This window comes from Mytilus trossulus, chromosome 4, assembly GCF_036588685.1.
Source record: "Mytilus trossulus isolate FHL-02 chromosome 4, PNRI_Mtr1.1.1.hap1, whole genome shotgun sequence".
In the NCBI taxonomy this organism is placed as follows: domain Eukaryota; kingdom Metazoa; phylum Mollusca; class Bivalvia; order Mytilida; family Mytilidae; genus Mytilus; species Mytilus trossulus.
In genome coordinates, this window is record NC_086376.1 from 974468 (window position 1) to 1000373 (window position 25906).

The 25906-nt window shown below is 31.5% G+C and overlaps 1 protein-coding gene across 7 annotated transcripts in view; it reads left to right on the forward strand.

Moving 5' to 3' along the window:
- LOC134714455 (G-protein coupled receptor 183-like) overlaps positions 1–25906 on the forward strand; it is a 57024-nt gene that overhangs the window by 9042 nt on the left and 22076 nt on the right. The window contains exon 1 of one of the 7 annotated variants that reach the window (XM_063575706.1): positions 1398–1513. The exons of 2 other annotated variants lie outside the window; for them this stretch is intronic. In XM_063575706.1, the coding sequence (XP_063431776.1) occupies positions 1440–1513 (74 nt within the window). In that variant the 5' untranslated portion in view covers positions 1398–1439. Of the gene's footprint in view, positions 1–1397; positions 1514–3047; positions 3170–7734; positions 8078–14939; positions 15253–22719; positions 23170–25906 lie in introns of those variants that run through there. 4 more of the 7 variants (XM_063575707.1, XM_063575703.1, XM_063575702.1 and 1 more) reach the window with 4 other exon arrangements.

A 25906-nucleotide genomic window follows, 5' to 3' on the forward strand; every position in this document is an offset into this window, starting at 1 on the left:
AAACTCACAATTTATAAACACTATAATTTGCATGCACATACATAACCAGGTAGTTAGTTATACATGTGCTGTGCTTGAAGAAAAATTACAGTATAATCTCAATATTTCAAATCAAATATTTACATGTATATACATAAACATAAACAGGTAATTATACCTTTGCCATGTTTGAAGAAAATTACTGTATAATCTCTGTATTTGGGTGAATGAATCAGACATTCAGTTCATTAAATTGCTTTAATAGTCTGTCAATTTTATATCCTAAAAAGTTTCTTATTTCAATAAAAGTTCTGATCTCTTGTCTTAATATTTTGAGTGGTTGTATAACTTTTATTTTTTTGTCAGACATATAGTATACTTTATATATTGTGTAACTAATAATAGTTAAAAGTAAATTGAGTCCATAGTACTCTTTATCATGTATTTTATATCCAAAAGCTATGCTTTTTAGATTGATAACATGTCTTCCAATATTTAGTTTCTTAAGAATTTGTTGTACTTTTTCCCAGAATAATTCAAAATATGAACATTTGAGGAAGAAGTGTTCATAATTCTCTATTTGTTTACAGTGTAAGCAGGTGTCTGTTTCTACTATATGCCATTGTTTTAATAGTTGATTACAGGGAAGTATATGATGAAGTAATTTCCATCTAAATATTTTATATCTATTATCATCTAAAAATGTAAAGATAAATTTTAATGTTTCATATGCTAGATTAGTATTTTCTAGTGTAAAGTATGATTTCCATTTTAAAAAGCCAATAGGTGTTTGCATTTCCTTTGTTTCTAGTAAGAAGTTATAAATATCATGGTTATTTAGGGTTTGAATAGGCTTTTTGTTTATGATGTTCAGATTTTCTTTTATATTTATATTGACTTGTGTATGTTTAGAAGGTGAATTTTTGATGATATTGGTCCACTGTTTTGGAATAGCTTTCTTCAGTTTTGTGACCTCAGTTATCCAGTTTTCCTTATTTTTTAGTTTACTTAGTATGATATCTGAGGATATATTTCCATCTTTATCTAATAAGTCGTTTATAACCAGAATGTTGCTTTGTATCCAGTTATATCAATTTCTTGTTTGTTTTCCTTTGCATTTTTTTACGTTGATGCTCGTACAGTCTGGAATGGTGCATTTTATTGAGAAATAAAAAAATAATATTGGAATCATACGTATGCATTGCAATTATTGTCAGCCAATAAAAAGAGCGGAATCTCATAAAACAAATTACATAGTAATACAATCATTTGTAGGCACGGATTCTGATGAAACTAATTACGTTGTAATTCTATCATTTGTATATAAAACAAAATAAGTAGAGGAATGTTGTCGTTACAAGTAAACGTGAGATAAGCTGTTTACTGATCATTGTAAATGGTAAATATTTATTCAGTAAGGTCTAAATGTCACCTGTTAATCATACACTATTAAATTAACGATGGATTATCAACGATATAATTTTACCTCAACAGACTTAAGAGAAATGAGAGAACAATGGGATATATTTTCAAGGTAAATACATTTTTTGAAACCATAAACAAATTATACTCGAAAAAAAAAAAAATCTTGAAAAAAATATTTTCATCAATTGGCTGGAACTTTTGAAAGTCGCAATCCTCAATTTTCCTCTTTCATTTGAAATAGTTTGAAGTCTTAGATTAGCTAAAGTATGTTCCTCTGAAAATTAGATATTGTATTGACTATATACATTGAACATACCATTGCCTCGTTATCTTACCAAACAAATACTTTCTTATTGAATAAATGTCTTCTGGATAAATCTGAGAGTGACTATATCTCCAGTTTTCATTGATTTTTTTTTTTTATTGAAATTAGATTTACAAAATATACTATTCATGTCATTGAATAGTAATCAAAGATTCCAGGATTATAATTGAATACGTCAGACGCGCGTTTCGTCTGCATATAGACTCATCAGTGACGCGCACATCAACATTGTTAAAAAGCCAAACAAGTATAAAGTTGAAGAGCATTGAGGACCAAAATTTCCAAAAACTTGTGTAAATACGGCTAAGGTTAAATATATGCCTGGGATGAAAAAAAATCCTTAGTATTTCGAATAATTCATAATTTGCAAACAGTAAATTTATAAATATTACCATAATAAGTTATATTTGATCAACACCGAAGTGCTGACTACTGTGCTGGTGATACCATCGGGGACGAAACGTCCACCAGCAGTGGCATCGACACAGTGGTGTAAATAGTTATCAAATGTACCAGGATTATAATTTAATACGCCAGACGCGCGGTTCGTCTGCATAAGACTCATCAGTGACGCTCAGATCATAATTGTTAAACAAGTATAAAGTTGAAGAGTATTGAGGACCAAACATTCCAAAAAAGTTGTCCCAAATACGGTGAACAAGCACAGACATAGCTATCGCCAACAATACAAAAACAATTAGATAATTGTCAATCAGACAAATATCCATTAAAATCCAAATTACATAGAAGCAACAAATTCTTGTCAAACAATAAACGAAAAAACAAAACAAAGCAAAGACCGTCCAGAACCATGATAACATTTATGATCGTCATGTCAGCAGCTAAAATGTGGCATTCTTTAGCTGATGTGGACTAACCATGTTCGCCTCGGTATTTAGTTAAATATACATGTAAGGTTTTGATAAATGAACGACGTTAACATCAGAACAAAATGCCCCTTGATAGACACTCTAAACAATAGTGGCAGCTAGGTTAATACATATATCTATCCTTCTTTTATTTCACATAACGTTTTATCTTATTTCCTGTCATGACTACTATACGAATTTTAAAAATGGCAAGACAAATAATAAAAATAATATCATTGCGTTACAGATAAAATTCTCCATTCATATTTTTTTTTCCATTTTTTTAATTTAAGTAATAGCTTTCAATATGGTTTGTGTATGTTTTATCGTTTACACTTATATATTATACTGTTAAATTATTCCTTGAAATCTAAATATTCTTTGTTTTATGGTGTTTGCACTGTTTGTACATAATACTTCCGGATAGTAGTTTACTAAACCTTGACCTTATTAATTTGTTGACACACTTCTATTGATGGTCAATTTAAATACACAATCACCTTTGAAAAGAAGATATGGATGTAGAAATAAAGTTTCTTACATTTGTTGAACAGTGGACTTTATTTTCAAGGTAATATGATTTTTTTTTTCATTTTTAATCGAATAAGTCTTTTGATTTTCATGGTATTTATCTTAAATTAAAGATAAAACTCCCCTAACATGCGGTATTTTCCAGCTACACGTGTCGTTTTTAATTTGTTACCATGTGTTTTATATTGCCATCCACTTGTGTTTGTGATCAGTCTCTCTATGTAACATTAGAAAAAATAACAAATACACTTATCAATGATGCTTCAGAATACGTATGATATCAATGATGTAACGGAGTATATTGTTATAAATACCCGAAAATCACATGATTCAATATCTACAGTGCGATTTAAATGAAACATTTTGTTTGTTCAATGCATAAACAATGCAATGATGAAAAACATCACGTTGAAAGTACATAGGTTTACCTTTTGCTGTTTTTTGTGTGTTTTTTTTTTGTTTTTTTTTTGTCTTTGGCAATCCGATATTCAATAAACTGAATTTAAAAGAAACACACGCTCTTCAAAATTGAATTGATGGATTGTCATACTGATAGTGAAATAAGTCCAAATAACAGTACAGTTTTTACGTTTATTCAGTTTGATTTTCAATATGTATTTCAAATTATGTTGCATTTATTGAAAATCTCACAACAACAGAGAAATATGAATTTCTTTATTAAAAGTTTTCAAAGTCATACTATCCAAAGGCTACAAGTGATTCGAACCATCTTAATGTAACGTATGAGATATAGTGTTTCCTTGATGTATAAAAAATATAGAAATCAGGATAAATCTAAAATAATACAACGACCTTTGTATATAAATAATGGAATAATGCACTTCAAAATCAAGACCTTTTTTTAAAAATGATACTGACACCTGCACTTTTGTTACTATGGTGACTGGAAAACATGTATTTCACCATTCCTCTTCCCAATTTGTTTTAATATCTTTATTACTATGGGTTTCTTGAAAGCAAATAACTAAAGTATTTTCAAAATGTCGGCTTCCTTAGTTACCGACAATGAGATGGATAATTTTACGCTTACTGTCATCCAATCAGAACCATTGATAAAAAATAATTGCATTATAATAGGGTTTTGAAGGCGTCCTAGTCCAATATTACAAAACTGTTATACATTTTTACATAAGTTTTTTTTACATAATCCATGCAAGAGTTTTCGCACTAATATCGTATACTACGACTGCTGCAATATTGACTTACAAGTAAGTGTTGTGTGTCGCCAACAAAGTTTGCTTCAATATATCTTTTCTTACAATTTATCCTTTGGTTGATTTTAATGATGTTTTATATGTATATGATTGGATGATGTCTGCTGTTAATTTAATGGCTGACGCTTGGCGCCATAGAAACCTTTGCCAATCGGGTAGACTTTTTCATAAAATTTCTAGTTATTGTTTTGAAATTTTATGAGAATTGCATTTGGAAATGAAAGAAAAGTATAATTTTAAGAGCCGCGTCCGTCGGTTAGGTTTAGTCTACAACGCAAGTGAAGCACATTTGCCACCGTCAAACCCGAACTGACAGTGACAACTCTTCATATTTCATAATTTGTAAATGGAATAAAGCTTTATTATGAAATGTATTTAAGCTTGCATTCAATTGCAATACGTAAAAAATCACCAACCTTTAGTACTCTAATGGTGCTATTTTATACAGACAAAATTTTTCTAACAACGCTCTGAGTAAATCAGATAGGTTTTCTTTATTGGAGCAATCCATCATTTTTAGTAGTCTGAGAATGTTTTAAATCTTGTAACTTAGAGAGTGGTTTGTGATTAATGTCGCTCGTTGTTTAACCATTAAAAACAGTGCATAAAATAAGATTTTCCGAACGTTTATGTTTTTTTTCTGATAATCATCAAAACAGACGAGAAAAGAAATTTCAAAACTGAATAGTGACAACAACAAAAAAAGATATGTGCAAATAGTACTATTAACTACACATTAATGGAAAGTACTGCAAATTCATTGACTAAATGTCCCCCTTTTATTCTTTCATTGTCTATTTCTTCGATCTTATACTGATTTGGTGTAAATTTGAATTATTTACCATATTTGTTACAACCAAGTTCTATGCTCAAGACCAACAATTAGTACGTAGTTCCAGCAAATGTAGAGCTGTAGATTAGAAAGCAACAATTCCGCGTCTTAAAAGTTTATACGCGTTCCGTCGGTCGCCGTGTTATCAGTACAATATTTGTACTATACAGTTCTTGTTTTGTATTTTATCTAAAGGAACGCTGTATTTAAAGAAGAAGAGTAGATGTTTTATAAAAGTATCTTGAATTCTCTGCAGTAAGGGGAATTTAAATCTGATAATTACCAGACTGTAATTCCTGTTAAGTCCACATCAACGGTTGATATTTGATAAACTTTATGTTCGCTTGGATACATCTATTCAGCAGATTTTCTTTACAACATTAGAGTATGCAAATACTTTTCGACCCATCGGAATACTTTGAATCCTGTTGACTTTTAACAGTTTCCTTTTGACTTCTCAAATCAATCACGAAAATCAATTAATGAAAAAGTGCACTGCGCTACACATCAAACAAACGATATTTATGTCATTGACTTAAATTTCTAATTCCGATGATAAATCCACGCACTTACGATATTGTAAAGTACAGGTTTGATGTCATATTAACAGTGCCGTGCTGATGACATTTAACATTACAACCATAGACAGTGGCGGATCCAGAACTTTTCATAAGAGGGTAGAGGTGAGGGAAGGGGGTGTTTGTAATGCATGACCTAACGGTGCCCGCTCCAGTCATGCTTCCCTATAAAATCAACCAAATGTTCCCCTCAAAATTGGGGGTCCGGCCCCCAGTCCCCCCTGGATTCACCTATGATATAGTATGTTTTTCTGAAACTAAATTATGATCCTATGGTATCGTTTGGTCCTCTTTTTATTTTTCAGTTAATATTTTGTAGTTGTGATCGGCATTTAATAAAAGCTCAATTTACACACACATCATCATCTTTTATTTTATTACACAGGCAGTTGTCTCCAAAAAAATGTTTACCCATATACATTAAATCATGTATAACATATAAGTATATTTAGAAATTTATTCATATTAGGGTGTTTTATCGTTTAAACAGTTATTATGCAAATCAATCTTCCTTCTTATACCGATTTCATGGTAATTAAAATACGTGTTTCATGAAGAAAATAGCCTGAATATGAAAGTTATTAGAGTGTCATACGTTTTCAAGATAAAAATAGAAAGCAAACAGATAAATGGACATCTAATCATACATGTATGCCATTTCCATGTTTAGTGTAGAAAGTGTGTTGACCTTATGGGTGTAGTTTATGTCTTGTTATTTGTGTATGTAATTACATGTAGTTCGTGTAAATGACTTAATGCTATTATAAAGGCAGTGGCTATTCGTTCGTCTAGACGGACAAATAGTCAAAAATGTTTATTCATCTGACAAGCCGGACAAATACCATTTTTTACGGTTTTTCGCTATTTGTCCGGCCAAAAATATAATGATGAAGATGTAGTATCGTGTTTTCAAGATTAAAAATAAAGCACGAGTTGTTTTAAAATATTTATATTGTCTAACATCGTTTTATGAAATAGAAATCATTCTAATAAAGAAAAAAACAAACAAAACAAAACTATATATTTGATTCAGATTTTTTTATTTTAATATTCTTAAGGAATTTGGGTTGGAGGGGGATTGATTCTCTCTCTTTTGTAGTTCTGCTTATGAATTTCATGTATGGTAAATAGTCGAGCCAATCATTATTGGCTTTATCTACGATTCAAGTACATGTACAGATCGATTACGAAATGGTAGCATTGTAGTTTATTGTATTGACTTTCTTTTGGGTACGATTTATAGATCATTTACGAAGAGGTAGCATTGTAGTTTATTGTATTGACTTCTCACCATTTAATTTTTCTTTTTTTATATTCAAATGTCTTTAGTTAATTTGTAATACTGTGAGATTGAATAAAACACCAAAAAATGCCACATCTATAATTCCTATGAATTACTTAGTCCTCTGTTTTAAAGGTTGATTATTCAGTACTAAGTCTTGACAGAAAAAATCTATAATACTAAAATAACGAGGTCCAATTTGTCAGCCGTCATCACGTAAAAACGACGAATCAAAGTATTCAACTTTATATGTAACTAATATAGTGCAAAGGTGTAGATTAAAAATTACACCATTCCAGGCCCTTTTGTTTTCCAAGTAATTAATATTGCCAATAATTAAGAAGTTCCGTGTCGAGTCCGATACCAATAGTATATTCGGTGTATTTAGGACTATGCTATTTACACGGGTCATAATCTCAGGGTTGACACTACTAAATTCCTTCAACCGTCAAATTGTTACCTATTGTAGTATTTTAATCAGTAAGACTTTCTAAGATAACTATACGACCACTAATCTCAGTTCCAGTTCGACGGGTTTAAACAAAAAGATTTGAAAGCAGAGAAAACTGTGTATCTTATAATCAGCATGACTTTATCAGATGAAAATAATAATACTAAAATAAGGCTTGCGCATAGTTATATACTTTAATTCAGTCACGGACCCTCGATATCACGGGTGTTGTTCTAGTAAAAAAATAAAATTACAGCAACAAAAAATGCTTATAGCGTACTATTCTGGTCATTTACTTTACATGACATTAATGTATACGTACTTACGACAGGTGATAATATTCATAACAACATTACTATGTACATACACTAGTACAACAAATGTATTATGGATATATAACAGGTTATAACAGTGTAGTAGTCAGTACAGTGTAGTGGTCAGTACAGTGTAGTGGTCAGTACAGTGTAATTTATGTATGATGGTGATGGACAGCTTTCTTTTAGACTTGGACCTAAGGGACGATGACGCCTCACTACAAGAGATGATAGAACAATGGAGGATTTTTTCAAGGTACAGTTAAGACTAAACAATAAAGTAGACACTATTCAAAAACTATTCACTTTTTCAAAGAATGAAACACGTTTTAAAATTATTATCAAAAAATATACATCTTGAATCAATAATCAGACTACACACGTGTTTAATAGACATCTGCAGACTTCACATGTGTGTAATAGCATCTTCAGACTTCACACGTGTGTAATAGACATTTTCTAACTTCACACGTGTTTAATAGACATCTTCATACTTTACACGTGTGTAATAGATATCTTCAGACTTCACACATGTGTAATAGACATCTTCAGACTTCACATGTGTTTAATAAACATCGTCAGACTTCACACGTGTGTAATAGACATCTTCAGACTTCACACGTGTTTAATAGACATCTTCAGACTTCACACGTGTGTAATAGACATCTTCAGACTTAACACATGTTTAATAGACATCTTCAGACTTCACGCGTGTGTAATAGACATCTTCAGACTTCACACGTGTGTAATAGACATCTTCAGACTTCACACGTGTGTAATAGACATCTTCAAACTTCACTCGTGTTAAAAAGACATCTTCATACTTTACACGTGTGTAATAGACATCTTCAGACTCCACACGTGTGTTATTGCCATCTTCAGACTCCACCCGTGTGTAATAGACATCTTCAGACTCCACACGTGTGTTATAGACATAGACAAAAGACACAAAAACACTATTATGATTTGATTTGCAATGTTGAATCTATTCATCGTGCTGGGGGTTCTTGCCAAAAATGGGATGGCCTTCTGAAAAAAATCGGCTGGTCCTTACTATAAATTATATTTCAAATTATCAAAATTGTGTCGGTTCATTGCAAAATAATGGTGGTCAAAACTTTCGGACCTCTAGTCACGTTTGCGATCACTGGCATTGCTTCGCAATTTTTTGGATATGTCAAATGTTTCTTTACCAGACGATTTCAAGATCACCATTGTTATTATTTTCACTGAATCAGAAAACTTGAAATCAAAGCATTGTACATCGATTTCTGTTCTATCAAATCAATAATTCATCGTTGAAATATTTGCATTTTTTGTTTTTAAACAATATACTAAATATATGAGTTAAATAACAGTAAGGTTATATGAATATAAAAAAGAAGATGTGGTATGATTGCCAATGAGACAACTATCCACAAAAGACCAAAATGACACAAAAATTAACAACTATAGGTTACCGTACGGCCTTCAACAATGAGCAAAGCCCATACCGCATAGTCAGCTATAAAAGGCCCCGATAAGACAATTAATGTAAAACAATTCAAACGAGGTATATATTAGCAAACATTTTGTTAAAAAAAATGCCCATACTGATTCCGATTGAAAAGGGTGAGGTTATAGATCTAAAAAATATAGTTGAACCCCTACACATGTTCCTGTCAGTAACTTGGTCAGTAGTTTCCTGTATTAATGATCAGTTAACTTAATGTTCTAGTTATGTAATAAAATTGAGAATGGAAATGGGGAATGTATCAACAACCCGAACATAGAAAAAACAACAGCAGAAGGTCACCAACAGGTCTTCAATGTAACGAGAAATTCTCGCACCGGAGGTTGTCAGGCCTGTATATCTACATTCACATAATTTTTAAATTGTAAATAAAGTAATGTTTTGTAATGGATATTACTTACAACTCTGCTGCTGTAATTATATATACAGGTATGATAATTTTTAATGGCACCCTTTCTCTTTAATCTTCTCGTTTAATTAATAATCTAACGCTTTTGATTTTGGTTACGAGATTGTTAATTGAGTAAGAATCTGTGTAATGTTATCGCGGTAAAGAATGACCTAAGAGGATATGCATAGCACTGATAGTCGATCAAAAACAGGTATATTCATTAAATCTCATCATAAATTCATAAGTGTCTGGTATGGAACTGCAATTTGAATCTCTTCAGGTGATTTTTTAGTTTTTCTAAAACGAAATTACGTGCATATTGTCATTGCTTAAGGTTGACTTTCTTCAGAGTTCGTTATAAATCGGCTATCACGGGATCTTTCATTAAAAAATACAAGAGGAATTCAATTAGCCTTTACAAACACTTCATGCAGGATTTTGTATGTGCTATAGTGAAGACATTTTAATTCAGTATCATATAAGACCACATATATTCGAGTAATATATAATGCAATGGTGTTTAACTTGGATGCAACTGCTTTTCACTTGCATGGATATCGATGATAACAAAAGGCAGGATTTTATAGAACAATGGAACCTTTTCTTTTGTTAAGGTAAATATGCATGAAATATTTGACACTGGACATAAATCAAACAACAATATTAATATGAAATTTGACTGTGTTAGCCATTGATGAGAGAGAATCTATAATTATGCTTTAAAGGTTTCTTATGTGTAGTAGTCAGTCCAGTAGCCGAACTTGTTATTTTGTGAAAGTTCAAACGATATATGAAGTCTACGAAGATAACCTATACTTTTCTAAGAATTATCCCTGTCGTTTAAACAAATGAAAGTTGAAAAAACATGATCAATTGCAAACAGGTTATTTCACAATGGTAACTATAAATCGTCTTGTTCTCTCAAAAATCCACTGTCAAATTTTGGAAACGAAGTTACATTGTATTTAGTAGCCGTGGTATTTAGTAGGATGACGAGACACCTCGATCGTAACTCTGAAAACTTCGCACGTATATTTTCAAACAGTTGATTTTCTGACTTTTTTCAATGATAAAATTGAGAATGGAAATGTGGAATGTGTTAAAGAGACAACAACCCCACGAGCAGATAAAAACCAAAAAGTGTGTTTATCCATTGAATTCTAACCTGCTTTTCGATTTCGTTCCTATTTTTAGTCGCCGCTAGGGAGGCTTGTATCATGTAGAATGGTATTCAGCTAACAATAATAATGACAATGATAGATACTGGGATGAAGTTTTGTAACTGTGTGTGTGTACAATCTTCACGAAGTTTTTTGTTTTGTTTGTCCAGTAATATAACATTTGCGAACTGCCTACTACCGTATTAGTATCGGAGAAAAAATACGATAATGAATAAATAAAGTAAAGTTGAAGAAGTACTTAATTTCATGTATGTCTGAACTAATCAGTAATGTATACTCAAGAGTTGACATTGTCTCCTTTGTAAAATGGGTTTTTGATGGTTCGATGAATTCTTTAACTTTATCACCATCGACTTATTACACTTTTTTTAATCATTGAACGGATCTTCATTCTGAATTTTATGGCATTGACTTTGTTGACACTACTATTGCACTTAACAACTCCAATTATATAAGAATATCACAATACGACATAAAATTATTGTTTATTTACACAAGTTTCGTACAATTTTTTCATTCATATGATATCACAAGCTCGTGCATTCGAACTATTAAAAACAAACAAATATAACTCAGCATGTTCAGATTCTAAGATTTTATGACTGAGTATGTGTTTTTTTAACATAAAAAAACAGTTTATATAAAATGTCACTCTGCGCCGCCATGAATACATTCAACGATGCCTTCGAATATCAGTTAATTTCCGTAGTAAAATGTTAAAAGTATGATTGAACTTTGCAGTATAAGTAAAGTTTCAGCTGTGAATACATTAACCAATCTATACACAAAGTAGGATCAAAGAGGCCTTAATCATGTTTTGAATATAACATTTACATTTAGAATTTTCAATTAATAAGTCTTTAGATGTCAGTTATGTAAACACAACAATAAAAATCTGGTATATATATTTCAAAAGTGTCGTTATTGTCAGTTTCAACTATACAAATCCGCTTTCTTATCGCTAATAGACTGCTTGTCGAGTTTTAAAGTTCTGATTTTAGTTTAATCTTTTAAACAAAAAACGCCTGTCAATCATTTCCCCCGTCAAAATCTAAATGGAATTTTTTTCTACAATATCGATCGTATATACTGCAAATTGCACATTGTAATCATGTTCAATGAAGAAGTTTTGCATTTCCATTTATCGGCTCACCGGGTATCTCAATCTGAAACCCGCGGAGGGATCCGGATACCGAAGAACAATTCAAAGACTGATATATATTTTTCTATTTTATTAACAAGATATTCAAGATGTGCACAACTGTTCGAAATATGTAAGACTATATGATATTTATTTTATAACAGTTTTCTGGCAGACGTACAGAACAATAAATTACAAAACAATGTAATGGAATTTGATGCGACTGTCATACAAGTGAGAGGTTGAGCTAGCTATAAAACCAGGTTCAATCCACCATTTTCTACATTAGAAAATGCCTGTACCAAGTCAGGAATATGACAGTTGTTATCCATTCGTTTGATGTGTTTGGACTTTTTATTTTGCCTTTTGATTTTAGACCTTCCTTTTGAATTTTCCTCGGAGTTCAGTATTTTTGTGTTTTTACTTTTTATGTCCCCTAAAACATATTTTGTATACATTGTACAAGAGGCATAATGCTATTATACTAATAGTTAGATAGAGCCCGTAGCATTTTACAGTCTGCTGTTATTGAATTGATTTGTATTGCCTAGAACTGATTGATTAGTAAGTCTGGAAAGCATGATCTATTTATTAGATGCAAATGGTTTCGAACTAGCTTAAACAGTAAATGCGAGTACTGATTATTTAGTCCGGGAAGCATGATCTATTTATTAGATGCAAATGGTTTCGAACTAGCTTAAACAGTAAATGCGAGTACTGATTATTTAGTCCGGGAAGCATGATCTATTTATTAGATGCTAATGGTTTCGAACTACCTTAAACAGTAAATGCGAGTACTGATTATTTAGTCCGGGAAGCATGATCTATTTATTAGATGCTAATGGTTTCGAACTACCTTAAACAGTAAATGCGAGTACTGATTATTTAGTCCGGAAAGCATGATCTATTTATTAGATGTAAATGGCTTCGAACTAGCGTAAATAGTAAATGCGAGTACTCAAAGTTCAAGGTGTTATGTTTTTATCCATGAACACAATTTCCTGAGCATTTTGTGTCTGTTTGTCCGTCTTCTGTCCTACATTCAATCACATGGATTAAGGGTGTTAACTCAGGGTGTTAAGTTCGGATAATATTGCTCAATTGAATAAAACATACACAGACGGAAGCCATGGGAAGGAGAACACTTTTACGTTCGGCCAATAGGTCAAAGTAAATAAATAAAAAAAAAGAAATAAAAAGGATTTCCGGCTAGCAAATTGTGTTTCCATTTTTGATTGGACCAAAATGGGATAGACGGCAGAAACTGATATATATATAGGGAATAGGAATACGCCCCTTGCTTTTATTCCAGCTTTATGCCACTAAAAACGGAAACTTTTGAATCACGTTACTTTCCCGGGATGCTAACTCGAGATTTTTTTGCTTGATTGAAATGGAGCTTATACCAGTAAAATAAATAGAGAAGACTGAGAGGCATATCGATTTGCAGGTCAAAGTCTGAGGTCAAAGTTCAATATCAAGTGTTAATGAAAAATAGAAACATTTGCACCAAAAAAAAATGGTTTTCTTGAAATGTAACGTATTTTTGTAATTATTTGCAATAATATTGACGATGTGCCTCCACACTTACACAATGTGCCTTCACACTTACACAGTGTGCCTCCACACTTACACAATGTGCCTCCACACTTACAAAGTGTGCCTCCACACTTATACAATGTGCTTCCACACTTACACAATGTGCCTCCACACTTACACAATGTGCCTCCACACTTACACAATGTGCCTCCACACTTACACGATGTGCCTCCACACTTACACGATGTGCCTCCACACTTACACAATGTGCCTCCACACTTACACAATGTAGTAGCTGGTCAGGAAGAGTCGGAGGATGTATTTCTATTTGATACGAGTTTTGCTCATTATTGAAAGTAGTGAAGTGCACTATAGTTTTTGCATATATTTATTTTCTGGTGTATTATAGTTGTCTCACTTGCAATTATACCACATCTCCTTTCTTTTGTACTGTAAAATGTTTGCAATCAGATCTTAATCCAAGTTGATAAATGTCAAGTTATATTGCAAATATAAAGTAAAATAACAGTGGGAGTTTTTGTAAAAGATATTAACCTGATGTCAACTGTATGTTCCGTAATCATTTTTCATTAGCGCTACCAAGCATAATTTTATATGTAATCCTCACATTTCTTCCATGGTCTTACTTAACTATATAAGGCCAAAACATGAAACTATATTTTAAATAGAATTTTCTGCTAAGAATTTTTAGCTTTGATGATTTGGATGGTTTACATTCATATCTATTCAAGAAGATAAAGATCAAGAAAAACAAAATGATATTATTGACATGAATGTATATCGCATGTCCTTTTGCACGCGCAGGATCAAAACTATGTTCATTATACTTTTATTTGATACATTGAAAGGACGTTCACATGTAGTGTTTTACATCAAAGGCAACTGTCTCAGATTTTCCTCCCATATTAAGGTATATAGGATTTTTTTCTGAGACAAGTGCCTGTGTTTTATTTGCATGTATGATGATATTCCTTATTCTGTGTTGCTTAAATCCTAATGATTGTCAAGTTTACATAAATTTGTACTATATTTTTAGCTTCGATTTGTAAGATATATAGGAAAGGGGAGACAACCATACAATCTTTTTTTTCTTTTGTGTTATTACGAGGCATCGAAGAAATAAGAGACTGAATACATTGAACACTAATGACTGAATTGTATATCTCCATTTTTCCACGTTAAATGAAATATCTTTTCAACAAATGACTACGGGATGTCTAATAACTTATTCGTCGTAACTATAATGGGGTTAATTATGTCATTCCAGTTGACCTTTCAACATACCAAATCTTGACCAGTATGAATATGAAATTAGATAAGTATTTGAATACTTTAATGATACCATTATCAATAATAGGGTATTATTTGATAGACGTGTATTAAATGAATAAAAGAGTAGAAGGGACATTATGGCGTTGACGAGTTCTTTGCTTATTTCACTATCTCAAACGGAAAACAAATTTTGATATACTATAGGCGTGACATTATTGGTCAATGTCTTTTAGGACAATTTAACATGTCTCATGCGACAGACAATAAGAAAAGTAAAATATTGTGTGACATCACAAAACAACCGTTTACCACATGAGAAGTTAAGTTCAGGGAGGATGGATGCGGAATCTTTAAATCTATTCGACATATTAAGGTGAGGACTTTTTCTGTTTCTTCAAATTCATATGTTTTAGAAATTATTGCAACTTAACGTATTGGGCATACAAAGAAACTATTTTTGATTGAAACTGTTGCTTCAAACTACAAGTCAGGAATATGACAGCTGTTATCTATTCGTTTGATTTGTTGGATATTTCAATTTTGCCATTTGATTACGGACTTTCCGCTCTGAATTTTCCTCGTTTTTTTTGTTATTATTATTTTTTAATGACAACATTTGAACAAATGTATTAAAACACATGCCAGCGAACTACCAGTGTCATTATAACAATCCAGGCATATTTCTTTTAGGAAATTACAAAAAGTACTGTTATCCGCCTAAGATTTACCATAACAATTACTGACATTGAGCAGGATATCTAATGTGATTACATATTTAAGCCAACTCAAAAAGTTCAGCCATTTTTTAAGTGCCAATTTCGGCCAATCATTGCCACACTAGCTATAAACTCATACAAATGTAAAGACTTTATCTCTTATCGTATTTACGGTTATATCCTGGTTATCTATATAATGAATAGAAGTCAATGAAATAACAACCTAACGACACTACAAATTTAAACTTAAACGGACATTCACAATTCAATAGACTAGGAACAAGCGCTTTATCATTTAGCAATATGTGTCCTCAATCCTCTAACATTTTGCCTCGACCAGTTGAAGAACAAAAACTACCGCATAAAATCACACCATTAAAAAAGTTTTTAGGAAACAGTTTGCACATTTCAAAAGTCTAGCCTTTAAAAAAGAAACCAGTTATGAGACAGAGTGAAACTGTATAAATAGCGAAAATAACAATGATGATTTGTTTTCCCGATTTTAGAGTTACAATATAGCTGTAATATTCTTGATTAGAGTTTAAGCTTTCCCTTTGAATCCACGAAAATGTTTGATTTTCTTAAACAATTCTAAATATGGTGTGAGCCAAGGCTCTTTGCTGAAAGTCGTACTTTGACCTATTATGGTTTACTTTTACATAGTGTGACTTGGATGGTGAGTTGTGTCATTTGCACTAATACCACATCTCCTCATACATGTAACTTGAATGTTAAGAATCCCTCCAATATTGAAGTGTGGAACTATAAAAGGCTTATTAAAGCGTGAAATCATAACGGTTCAGAAACAACTAGTTTAAAGCTAAGCGGTCAGTATAAGTCTTTAAAGGAAAAGAAAAGAAAAAAAACCATAAAACAACTTAACCCGATTGGGTTATAACTTTGAGAATGGAAATTGCATGGAAACTGACCAGTTGCAAAGAGTTAATAACAGCTAAAGGCCAACAACGGATACTGAACACAGCGAGAAAATAACGCACCCGGAGGCGCGCTTTAGTTGACCCCTAAATCTAACTTGTCAACTATTGTTAGCAAAAAAGGTCAGCAAACAAGTCGAATGTGAATGAAATCGTCTATAAAATCCTGTCAGTACGCGTAATCACGATTTTAAACCATGATTATTGTTTTTTTTATCAATGTTTCCCATTTTTTTTGTAAAACTATCATCATTAATTTGGATTGACAGAACAATTTTGGCCCAAACTGTTTCCACTCAACAGAAATATTATTGTTGTGCATGGTTATGCAAAAATGTTAGAAAGGTTCCATGGAGGCTCTTAGTTTTAAGAATTCATTTGGCTTATGTTGTTCAGTGTATTTGAGCACTAAAAAAATAAATAACATTATAAAAATCAGTCTCGTATGAAGAATTATATTTCTTACATCATTTTTCACGATACACGTTTTATTAAAGTTCATCAAATGTGACTAATTTACGACTATCTCCTGATACATTTGATTACAACCGAGACGGTGATTAAAATGGATTTATAATGTCTACATGAAATAACTACAAGCACTGAAAAGAAAGAAATAATACATTGAATGTATTGGATATTGCTTCTTTCTGGCGATAATAATAAAGTTGAACTTCCTTTGTACTGGATTCTATGAGAAAATTAAAACAGATAATAAAAATTCGTGATGGAAATCTAACAGTTGGGACAGAATACTAAATATAGAATAAAATTGTGTAGATGATTCTCACCCGAGGTGTTCTAGCATATCACGATTTTGTTTTCATTATCGAAAGAAAATTCTGTTAGTTCTGTTTTTGGTATTGATGAACTGGCAAAAGTGTCTGTATCTAGAATGACAATGTACTTTTGGAATGGCAGTTTATTCTCATATGATATACATTTACATTCTATGAAGTGAATATTTAAATGATGTGTACAAGAAACGGTCTACTAGAATAATACAATAACTGACAAAAATGAGACTACAGTTATTAAATCAAGTTATGTCATCGCTATTGTTAGATATGGATAGGAGAGTCTGTAAAATATCAAATTCAATACATTACCAGCGTAAATAAGTTTGTCAGTTTTAGAAATCAAATTTGAATTGTCTTAAAAATGAATAAAAACGATGTAAAATCATTTAACGTCAACACCAATACGTAAGATCTTCAATTGTCAAAATTTAATTTCATTCTCAAATATTGTTAAATAAACCATAAATACTTTACACGATGTTAAACGCTCCTCCATTATCTGTAAAGTGTACTGGAGGTTGGAAATTTCTCAGTAACCGGTATTTGAGGAATGATGTTCGGTTTCAGAATCAAAATGTATAATGATTCTAGATGGTCAATGGCTATTTTTTACTGTAGCAGCTTTTTTTGTGGACATTATACGTGTCAGCCATTTTGGTTTTGCACTATATATCTCTAATTTGCCCATCATAGATTTTACCATCCTAAATGTAACTCTATGGTCTTCTTTTGTCAGTCAGAAAAAAGCACCAAAACAATTCATTTAGTCAGCAAATTGTTAAAAAAAATCTTCATTATGTATAATAATTTTGCATACCACTTTGGCTCTTTGAAAGATAACTGATATTATAAAAAATAATGCATTTATCTCAAGATAGGTAAATATTTGTATAGAATGCACCTGAAAAAGCGAAAAACATTTTAAAAATTGTATTGAATCATAAAATCTAAAATAACTACTTCATAGATTTTCCTTAAAACATATGTTGTTGGTAGATGAATTTATGTTTAAATGATGTCAAATAATCATGGTGTAAATCCCACCTACGGATAGCGGATTGGTGTATACCATTTAATCTTTAAGTTAGTAAAACGTGTTTAAACGGAGTAGTTCTAGAACGTTTTCTCCAACAGTATGACATCCAACAACATGCATGAGGTTAAATAAATTTCCTCTTTGGACCACACGTCGGTGGTCTAATTAAGAAATAATTCATGGGGGCTTGAATATATCGTTATTTTACCACGGGTTGGCCCTTTATGACAAATATTTTACCCTGAGCGATAGCGAGGGGTAAAATATCGGCATAAAGGGACAACCCGTGGTAAAATCTAGATATATTCAAGCCCCCATGAATTATTTCGATTCTGATAGGACAAAAAAGGCATTTTTTTTGGATCGATGCGCTCTAGGTGGAGGCCATTATTTGCCGTTCCCATAAATTAACGCACTTTTAGATTGGCGTAAAAGAACTGAGCAAACAGAATAAGTGACATGCTCAAACTATTCACAAAACTTATTTAGATAGATTTGGATGAATTTTAATGATAACTTACTTAAATGTCTTCTATGTATATAAAAAATTGGGCTTATACCACATTTTAGCATCGTTTGTTTACGTTTCCTTGTTGTGATGATTTTCGGTATCAAAAGCGTGTATTTTCCCGTAAAATGCTTAAATTATAACGTCATCATTCTATGACGTCGGGTACTTCATTCATAAATAAACATATGACGTGGGAGTAAGATCGGAACAGCCAATGCAATATATTCATATTTTACCACGGGTGTGTACTTAAAGCGTTTGAAGGACGTCATGTTAGAATCCGTTATAACGTAGTGACATCGTTCAGAATCAAGTCAGGAATATATGATAGTTGTTATCCGTTCGTTTGGTAAGGGTGAGCTTTTGTGATTTTGCCATTTGATTTGGGAATTTCCGTTGTGATTTAACTTTTTGATACGATGTTTTTAATGCAATATCGGTAATTTAAATATCAACAATTTGCATATTATTTAATAATTTAATATCATTTTTGTTAGATTGACATAAAACATGTGTTGATGACTTTACTACAATAGTTTGTAGTTAGCATTGAAAATCAAATATTCATTTATTTATAACTGAACTATCATAGGGAATATAATTAATGACATATAATATGATCCAAGTCTTCATTTGGTAAATTAAATTTATAAGTAGATGGTTATATACCCAATTATTTATATTTTTCCTTTATTATACTTTTGATAAAACTACATGTACATGTACAAACAACATGCAATTATTCAAATGGTTCGAAATTGTTTTGAATGATATTGAATTACATACTAGATAGAATCAAACTATACAGGACAATGCACATGTATATCTCAAGGGTATGTCTGGATACCATCGATTATGTATCAATTAATAGTGGTGGAACAGCACGGTCCCCTCTGGCATTTATATCAATTTAGAACGACCTGCACAGATTCCTATAACACTAACATAATTATTGTTTGTAAAACATCCAGTGGCAACTATATCAATCATACTACAGATTTAATAGTCATATGATAAATGTTTTAGGAAGCTATCGTGCTGACAAATTAGAGCAAATTGATATTTTCTGTTGACTGAAACCGGAATGACTTAATTTTATAATAGCTGAAATATATCTATCTTAATGTTCATTCCAAAATCATGACGGCTATCGTTACAATGCATCCTTCTGTGAGGCACTTGATATAGGATGTAAGTTTATTAGTTGGTTCAATTATATTTGGCTTGTTTGCAGTTGAGTATCAGATTCCCATGAACAAAATATTGTTATCACAAAAATCTCTTAAAAGTAGCGATTACTTATTTCCCTCTGTGGTTTTATTTTACTGGAAGGATGATTTTTTGATTCTCTAAATTTGACTGCAAAATATACATGTACGACATTATAAGATAAGCAAGGTAGTGGCTTTTTACTTTCTTGCTTAAAATTCTATTTTTTAGTCATATTTATTATATTTCACGATATCTAGTTTAGAAACACGTTACTACGTTCGTGGAAGTTGAAAATTTGATAAATACGCATTGAAAGTACTTCAGAATTCATCACCTTTGTACATTTTCACCTCGGTACAAAAATGTCATTTAGTTGAAAGTAGTTTAGTTAAGAAACTTCATTAGCGTGTATTGGATTATAGGTTAATATTTTATTAGCAAAATTCATGTAACTATTTACTAACAAGTTTACTCCAACATTTCACTTCAAATTAAAACAAGATCTTTATTATTAGGTAGGATGTGTTGCATCATTTTATGTAGTTTTTGACATCCGGGTCCACCAATTAGTTTCCGTTGATAAGCATGACAACGATCACGAAGTTATGTCTTTGCAAATAAAAAATAATAAAACTACAAATAACACGAAGATCATTAATGGATTAGTAATGTTTGCATTCTTAATTGCCTTAAGACTAAACAGATATAGTTACGACTAAACAGATATAGTTACGGCTAAACAGATATAGTTACGACTAAACAGATATAGTTACGACTAAACAGATATAGTTACGACTAAACAGATATAGTTACGACTAAACAGATATAGATACAGTTACGACTAAACAGATACAGTTACGACTAAACAGATACAGTTACGACTAAACAGATATAGTTACGACTAAACAGATACAGTTACGACTAAACAGATACAGTTACGACTAAACAGATATAGTTACGACTAAACAGATACAGTTACGACTAAACAGATACAGTTACGACTAAACAGATACAGTTACGACTAAACAGATATAGTTACGACTAAACAGATACAGTTACGACTAAACAGATATAGTTACGACTAAACAGATACAGTTACGACTAAACAGATATAGTTACGACTAAACAGGTACAGTTACGACTAAACAGATACAGTTACGACTAATTAGATACAGTTACGACTAATTAGATACAGTTACGGCTAAACAGATATAGTTACGACTAAACAGATATAGTTACGACTAAACAGATATAGTTACGACTAAACAGATATAGTTACGACTAAACAGATATAGTTACGACTAATAATACATTTGTTTTTGTCTAAATTAGCAACAAACTGCAGTGTCAAAACTATTACGCTTGCTTCTGTGGTAAAGATTGGAAAAGACGCTTCTATAACTCCACCCGTAGATGTAACACCCAAGGTATTACCCAAGGTATTACATCTATGCTCCAACATTAGATCAGTAGATCCATCACTAAACTGTCCTTTTTTATGAACAGTTTGTTTAGCTACTAAAAAATGGAACTGAATAATACGGGTTATGAAGATCCCGAAGACAGTTGATGAATTTTAATACTAAAGGGATATTGGCGAACCCCTTTATATAATATATGACGTCTTTTAAATGGTACACATAAAAATGAAGAACTTTTCCGGTAAAAAGCATAGCTCGAAAGTTGTCTAATAGACTTCTTTCGAGTTCTGTCCTTCAAGTGTTCCAATGGAAAACATTTGAACAATTGATTTAAAGCAATACGTCAAAATGAAGCTTGATGTAGATATATAGAATAGAAAAAGAAGGTATTTCATTTCATGTTTGAATTGTGAAATGTATCAATACATCACATGTTTATGTTTCATTATAATACGTTTTATTGATTGGCTAACAGCAATTTGCGTCATTCTGAAATTTACCTTCAAAATGAAATGTATCATTTAAGATGAGCCAAGCTTCCACAATAAAGTGCAATGGTTAATTAAAGAAAAACTTGATACAAATCATGTTTTAGATCCTAGCCAAACAATGTAGTTATACTTCTTTTAGTAATTTTCTGGGTTTGTAAAATCGTTGACCGTGTGCTCATTTTAATAGATTACAAAGTTCTCTGCAGGAATATCATGATTCGCCTTCAAGTTTTATTCGTAGGTTACCTCGAATACCATTGCGTATATCTAATCTATAATGAATTAGTATCAAAATTGTCTTACTTCCTAGCTGTTGTATTTTTTCTATCTCCGATATTCTATTTTGTATTAGTTTGATCCTTTTAGCGTATATAAGTGTTATGAAACAATACTGGGTTCATTAAATCGATGTAGGTGGGGAAATCTTGTATTGATATTTATTTCCAGGCAGTATCCTGATAAATGTTGATGTTTTATATACCATAGGTCTCACATCGTTTTAGAGAATATTTAACAATAGGTCATGCCCCGATTAGTATTAAATTGACAATATCTTCAGGGTAGACTAGCGAACGATTAGCTAACGTTAAGGCAATGTGACACATCTTCGTTTGTTTTATATATTTATAAATGATAATTTGACGGTTACAAGATAGTAGGAGGTGTTCATTTGTTGTATGATTATTTACCAAGAATCTCAATAACACAGCTAATTTGAACTCGTAAATCGTGTATGATGGTTGAATTGATGACAAAAGTTAGCAAAATTGATGTGTTTTTTTACATCCTTTAAGTGACATTTAACGAAGTGTTGCTATCGTAATCAACATCTCGTGGCAAGTACGAGTTTTTATAAAATGTTGTTTTGATTTGTTGCAGATATATTTTTCTTTCATCCGTTTATATGTGATACACTTCAATTACTTCCTTGTATTAAGAAGTATGATAATTTATGAATTTTACACATTTTACTCCTGCGTAGGTTTATTGAGTGCGATGATATCCAGTCCGTAGGTACAGACAGTCATTCAGACACACCATCTTCACCTGTTTAGTTGACTTATTACGGAATTTTAAATACTACTGGGATATGTAACATTATATCGATATGATTTTGTGTGCATACACGATAAACTATGTCTTCTTTCGATTTGGAAGATCTTTTAAGGTAGGGTTATTCTAATAGTTACTTTATTCTATTGCTTTTGATTTTTTTCGCAGGAAATCAAGGAGACTAGTAAGCTGTTAACTTGCTTATTTATTTGATTTAATACAGGAAGTGAAGGTTATCTAAAATTAATTTGTAATCATTGGTTTATCATGCTTTACTTTTATTAGATTTAAAGAAAAATATTTAATTATAATTATTTTCATTTTAGTAAATATATAGATAAAACTTTAAATTTGTGTACGTGATCTACGTTAGAAGTAAACGTTCATAAATGTTTCTCTTATTTTTGTTGACTGCATGTCCATTTTGTACAAGTCAATACTTTTCAGAATGCATCACGGCTTTGGAGTACAAATAAAATAATTTAAAAGTCACTGCCACATAGGTTTAAACTTTGAGAGTAAGGCTAGTTGGGAATTACATATAAGTGCAATTAATAAAAAAAAACATGTTCTATATTACGTTTATTAATAATTTTAAACATAAGTATAAAGGAAAATAGCAAACCTAAACCTGATTAAGAATGCAAACCATGGCTTTAGTATTTATATATATATATATAACCTATAAAAAAATAAACCCTAAAATTCCTTCACGAAACTACGACGAAACATCATCTTGTTATCTTAAAACTGTTACAAATATTAACGTTTATGTTACGACTGTAAACTGGAACGTGAACAATTTTTTTTTACCTAATTATCCTAAGATATTTTACGTCTTATCCACTCTGAAACCTCTCCTAACTTAATTATATTACTTAACCGAATATTTGTCTTTGTTTCAAATTTGGCATTTATGTAAGAGTGTGTATGTGTGTTTTGATTGCATTGGATAAGGCCATCGTTGTTTATCCATGTATTATTTTCGGAATAATATTGTCCTGTCTTGAAAATTGCTAAGAAAGAAGTCATGTCAGTACAAATAAATTAAAATGCTTTACGGCATAAAGTTCTATAAGCGATGTTTTGAAATGAACGAAATTTTAATATGAACTAACTTTAATTTAATATTGCCTTATGACTTCGATATAAAATCTTAGTTTGATTTGCAGACTTAAGGGCCAGCTGAAGGACGCCTCCGGGTGCGGGAGTTGCTCGCTACATTGAAGACTCGTTGGTGGCCTGATCGGGTTGTTGTGGCTTTGACACATTCCCCTTTACCATTCTCAATTGTATTTAGTTTTCTGTTTGTGCATAATGCATGCACTTCTTTTTTTCTTGTGATTCATCTTATTTGACTCCAGTTCTGGAAGTTGTGGAGATATTTGATTATCGGCATCGTTTCAACACACAATAATATTTACCATTTAAAATATGAAAGCATTTTGGAGTTATGACGTAGTCATTTTACTCTACATCTTGTTCAAAATACGGTCGGCAGCGATCATTGAATATTTCGTTTGTTTGCACAATTATATAGTTGAAGGTTTTTTTCTCTGCTAGAAACAAAAGCATGCAATGCATACAAGTCCTGTATTGACCCTTTGGTTTGAACCGTGCTATATAAAGTTCTTCCTCTCCAAGACTGTATACTATAAGTTTTTGTTATTCACTAAATTGGTAATCATACGACATCTTTTAAAATGAGTTACTGTTTCGGAGAAGGATATAAAAGGTTAGCGAAATACACGATCATAAAATTTAATATCCGGTTAAAATTATCAAGTTACAAATGTTATATGATATGGTTTTTAACTTTTTTTGTATAAATGGTTTCAATCATTAGAAATGTGAACTTATTGAGGTGTGATGAATAAGAGAGGTGAACGATACAAATATGACACTCAAACTCGTTAGTCGAAATAGACACACAATGTCCTGATAAAAAAAGCAACCCAACAATATACAAAAATACAACAAAGAAAAATAAAGGCTGTGCATCATGAACCCCACCAAAACCAGGGGGGATGGTTATGTCCCCATAAGGGTCAGCATATCCTGCTCCCCATATGACATGCCAGAGATGGACTGTTTTTATATTTTTTTCAATAGTTTTAAAATTTTATATACATGTATATAACTCACTGATGCAACTAACTGGTATTCCGTAAAAGAACCTTTCATAATCTCATCAATGGTTTGTTTATATTTGTTGATGGGCTCGCTGTATAGCTGACATTAAGAACAGCTATAAAACCTTGTTCCCTTGCGTTGTGCTTTTTCAAATGCAAGCATTAAAACTGTTTATTATTATAAACCAGTTTACCTTCTTTTCATTCATAAAGGTATTTGCAAAATAGTTTTAATGATCATTATATAAAATTGTGTTTTGAAAGTAAAAATTGTAAAGTGCTTTAAAGATTTACATACGGAATTTTCTCTTTAGACGTTCTATAATGTAACAATTATTCAACTGTTAACGTTCTATAATGTAACAATTATTCAACTGTAACATACTTTATAATATTAAAATAATACAAGTTAAAGGAACTGCACATGAGACAGTCAACAAAATATATTTTTTCTCACATTTTACCAAATTGATTAATTTTGATAATTGTAAAATAGGAATAAATTGGTAATAAAATCATAAGCTGACGAAATCCTGCTCCACTAGTGACAATACATAATCCGGTGATGTCAGAAAGTCGAAAGTGGAGTTGTGGTTACTAAGAGTGCATTTCATTCTAACACAAACGATGCAAAAGGCTAAGCGCGCACATGTTTTCATCATTTCTTTCAAACATGCTGTCTCATTGGCTCTCACACCACATCTTCCCATATCTATATAG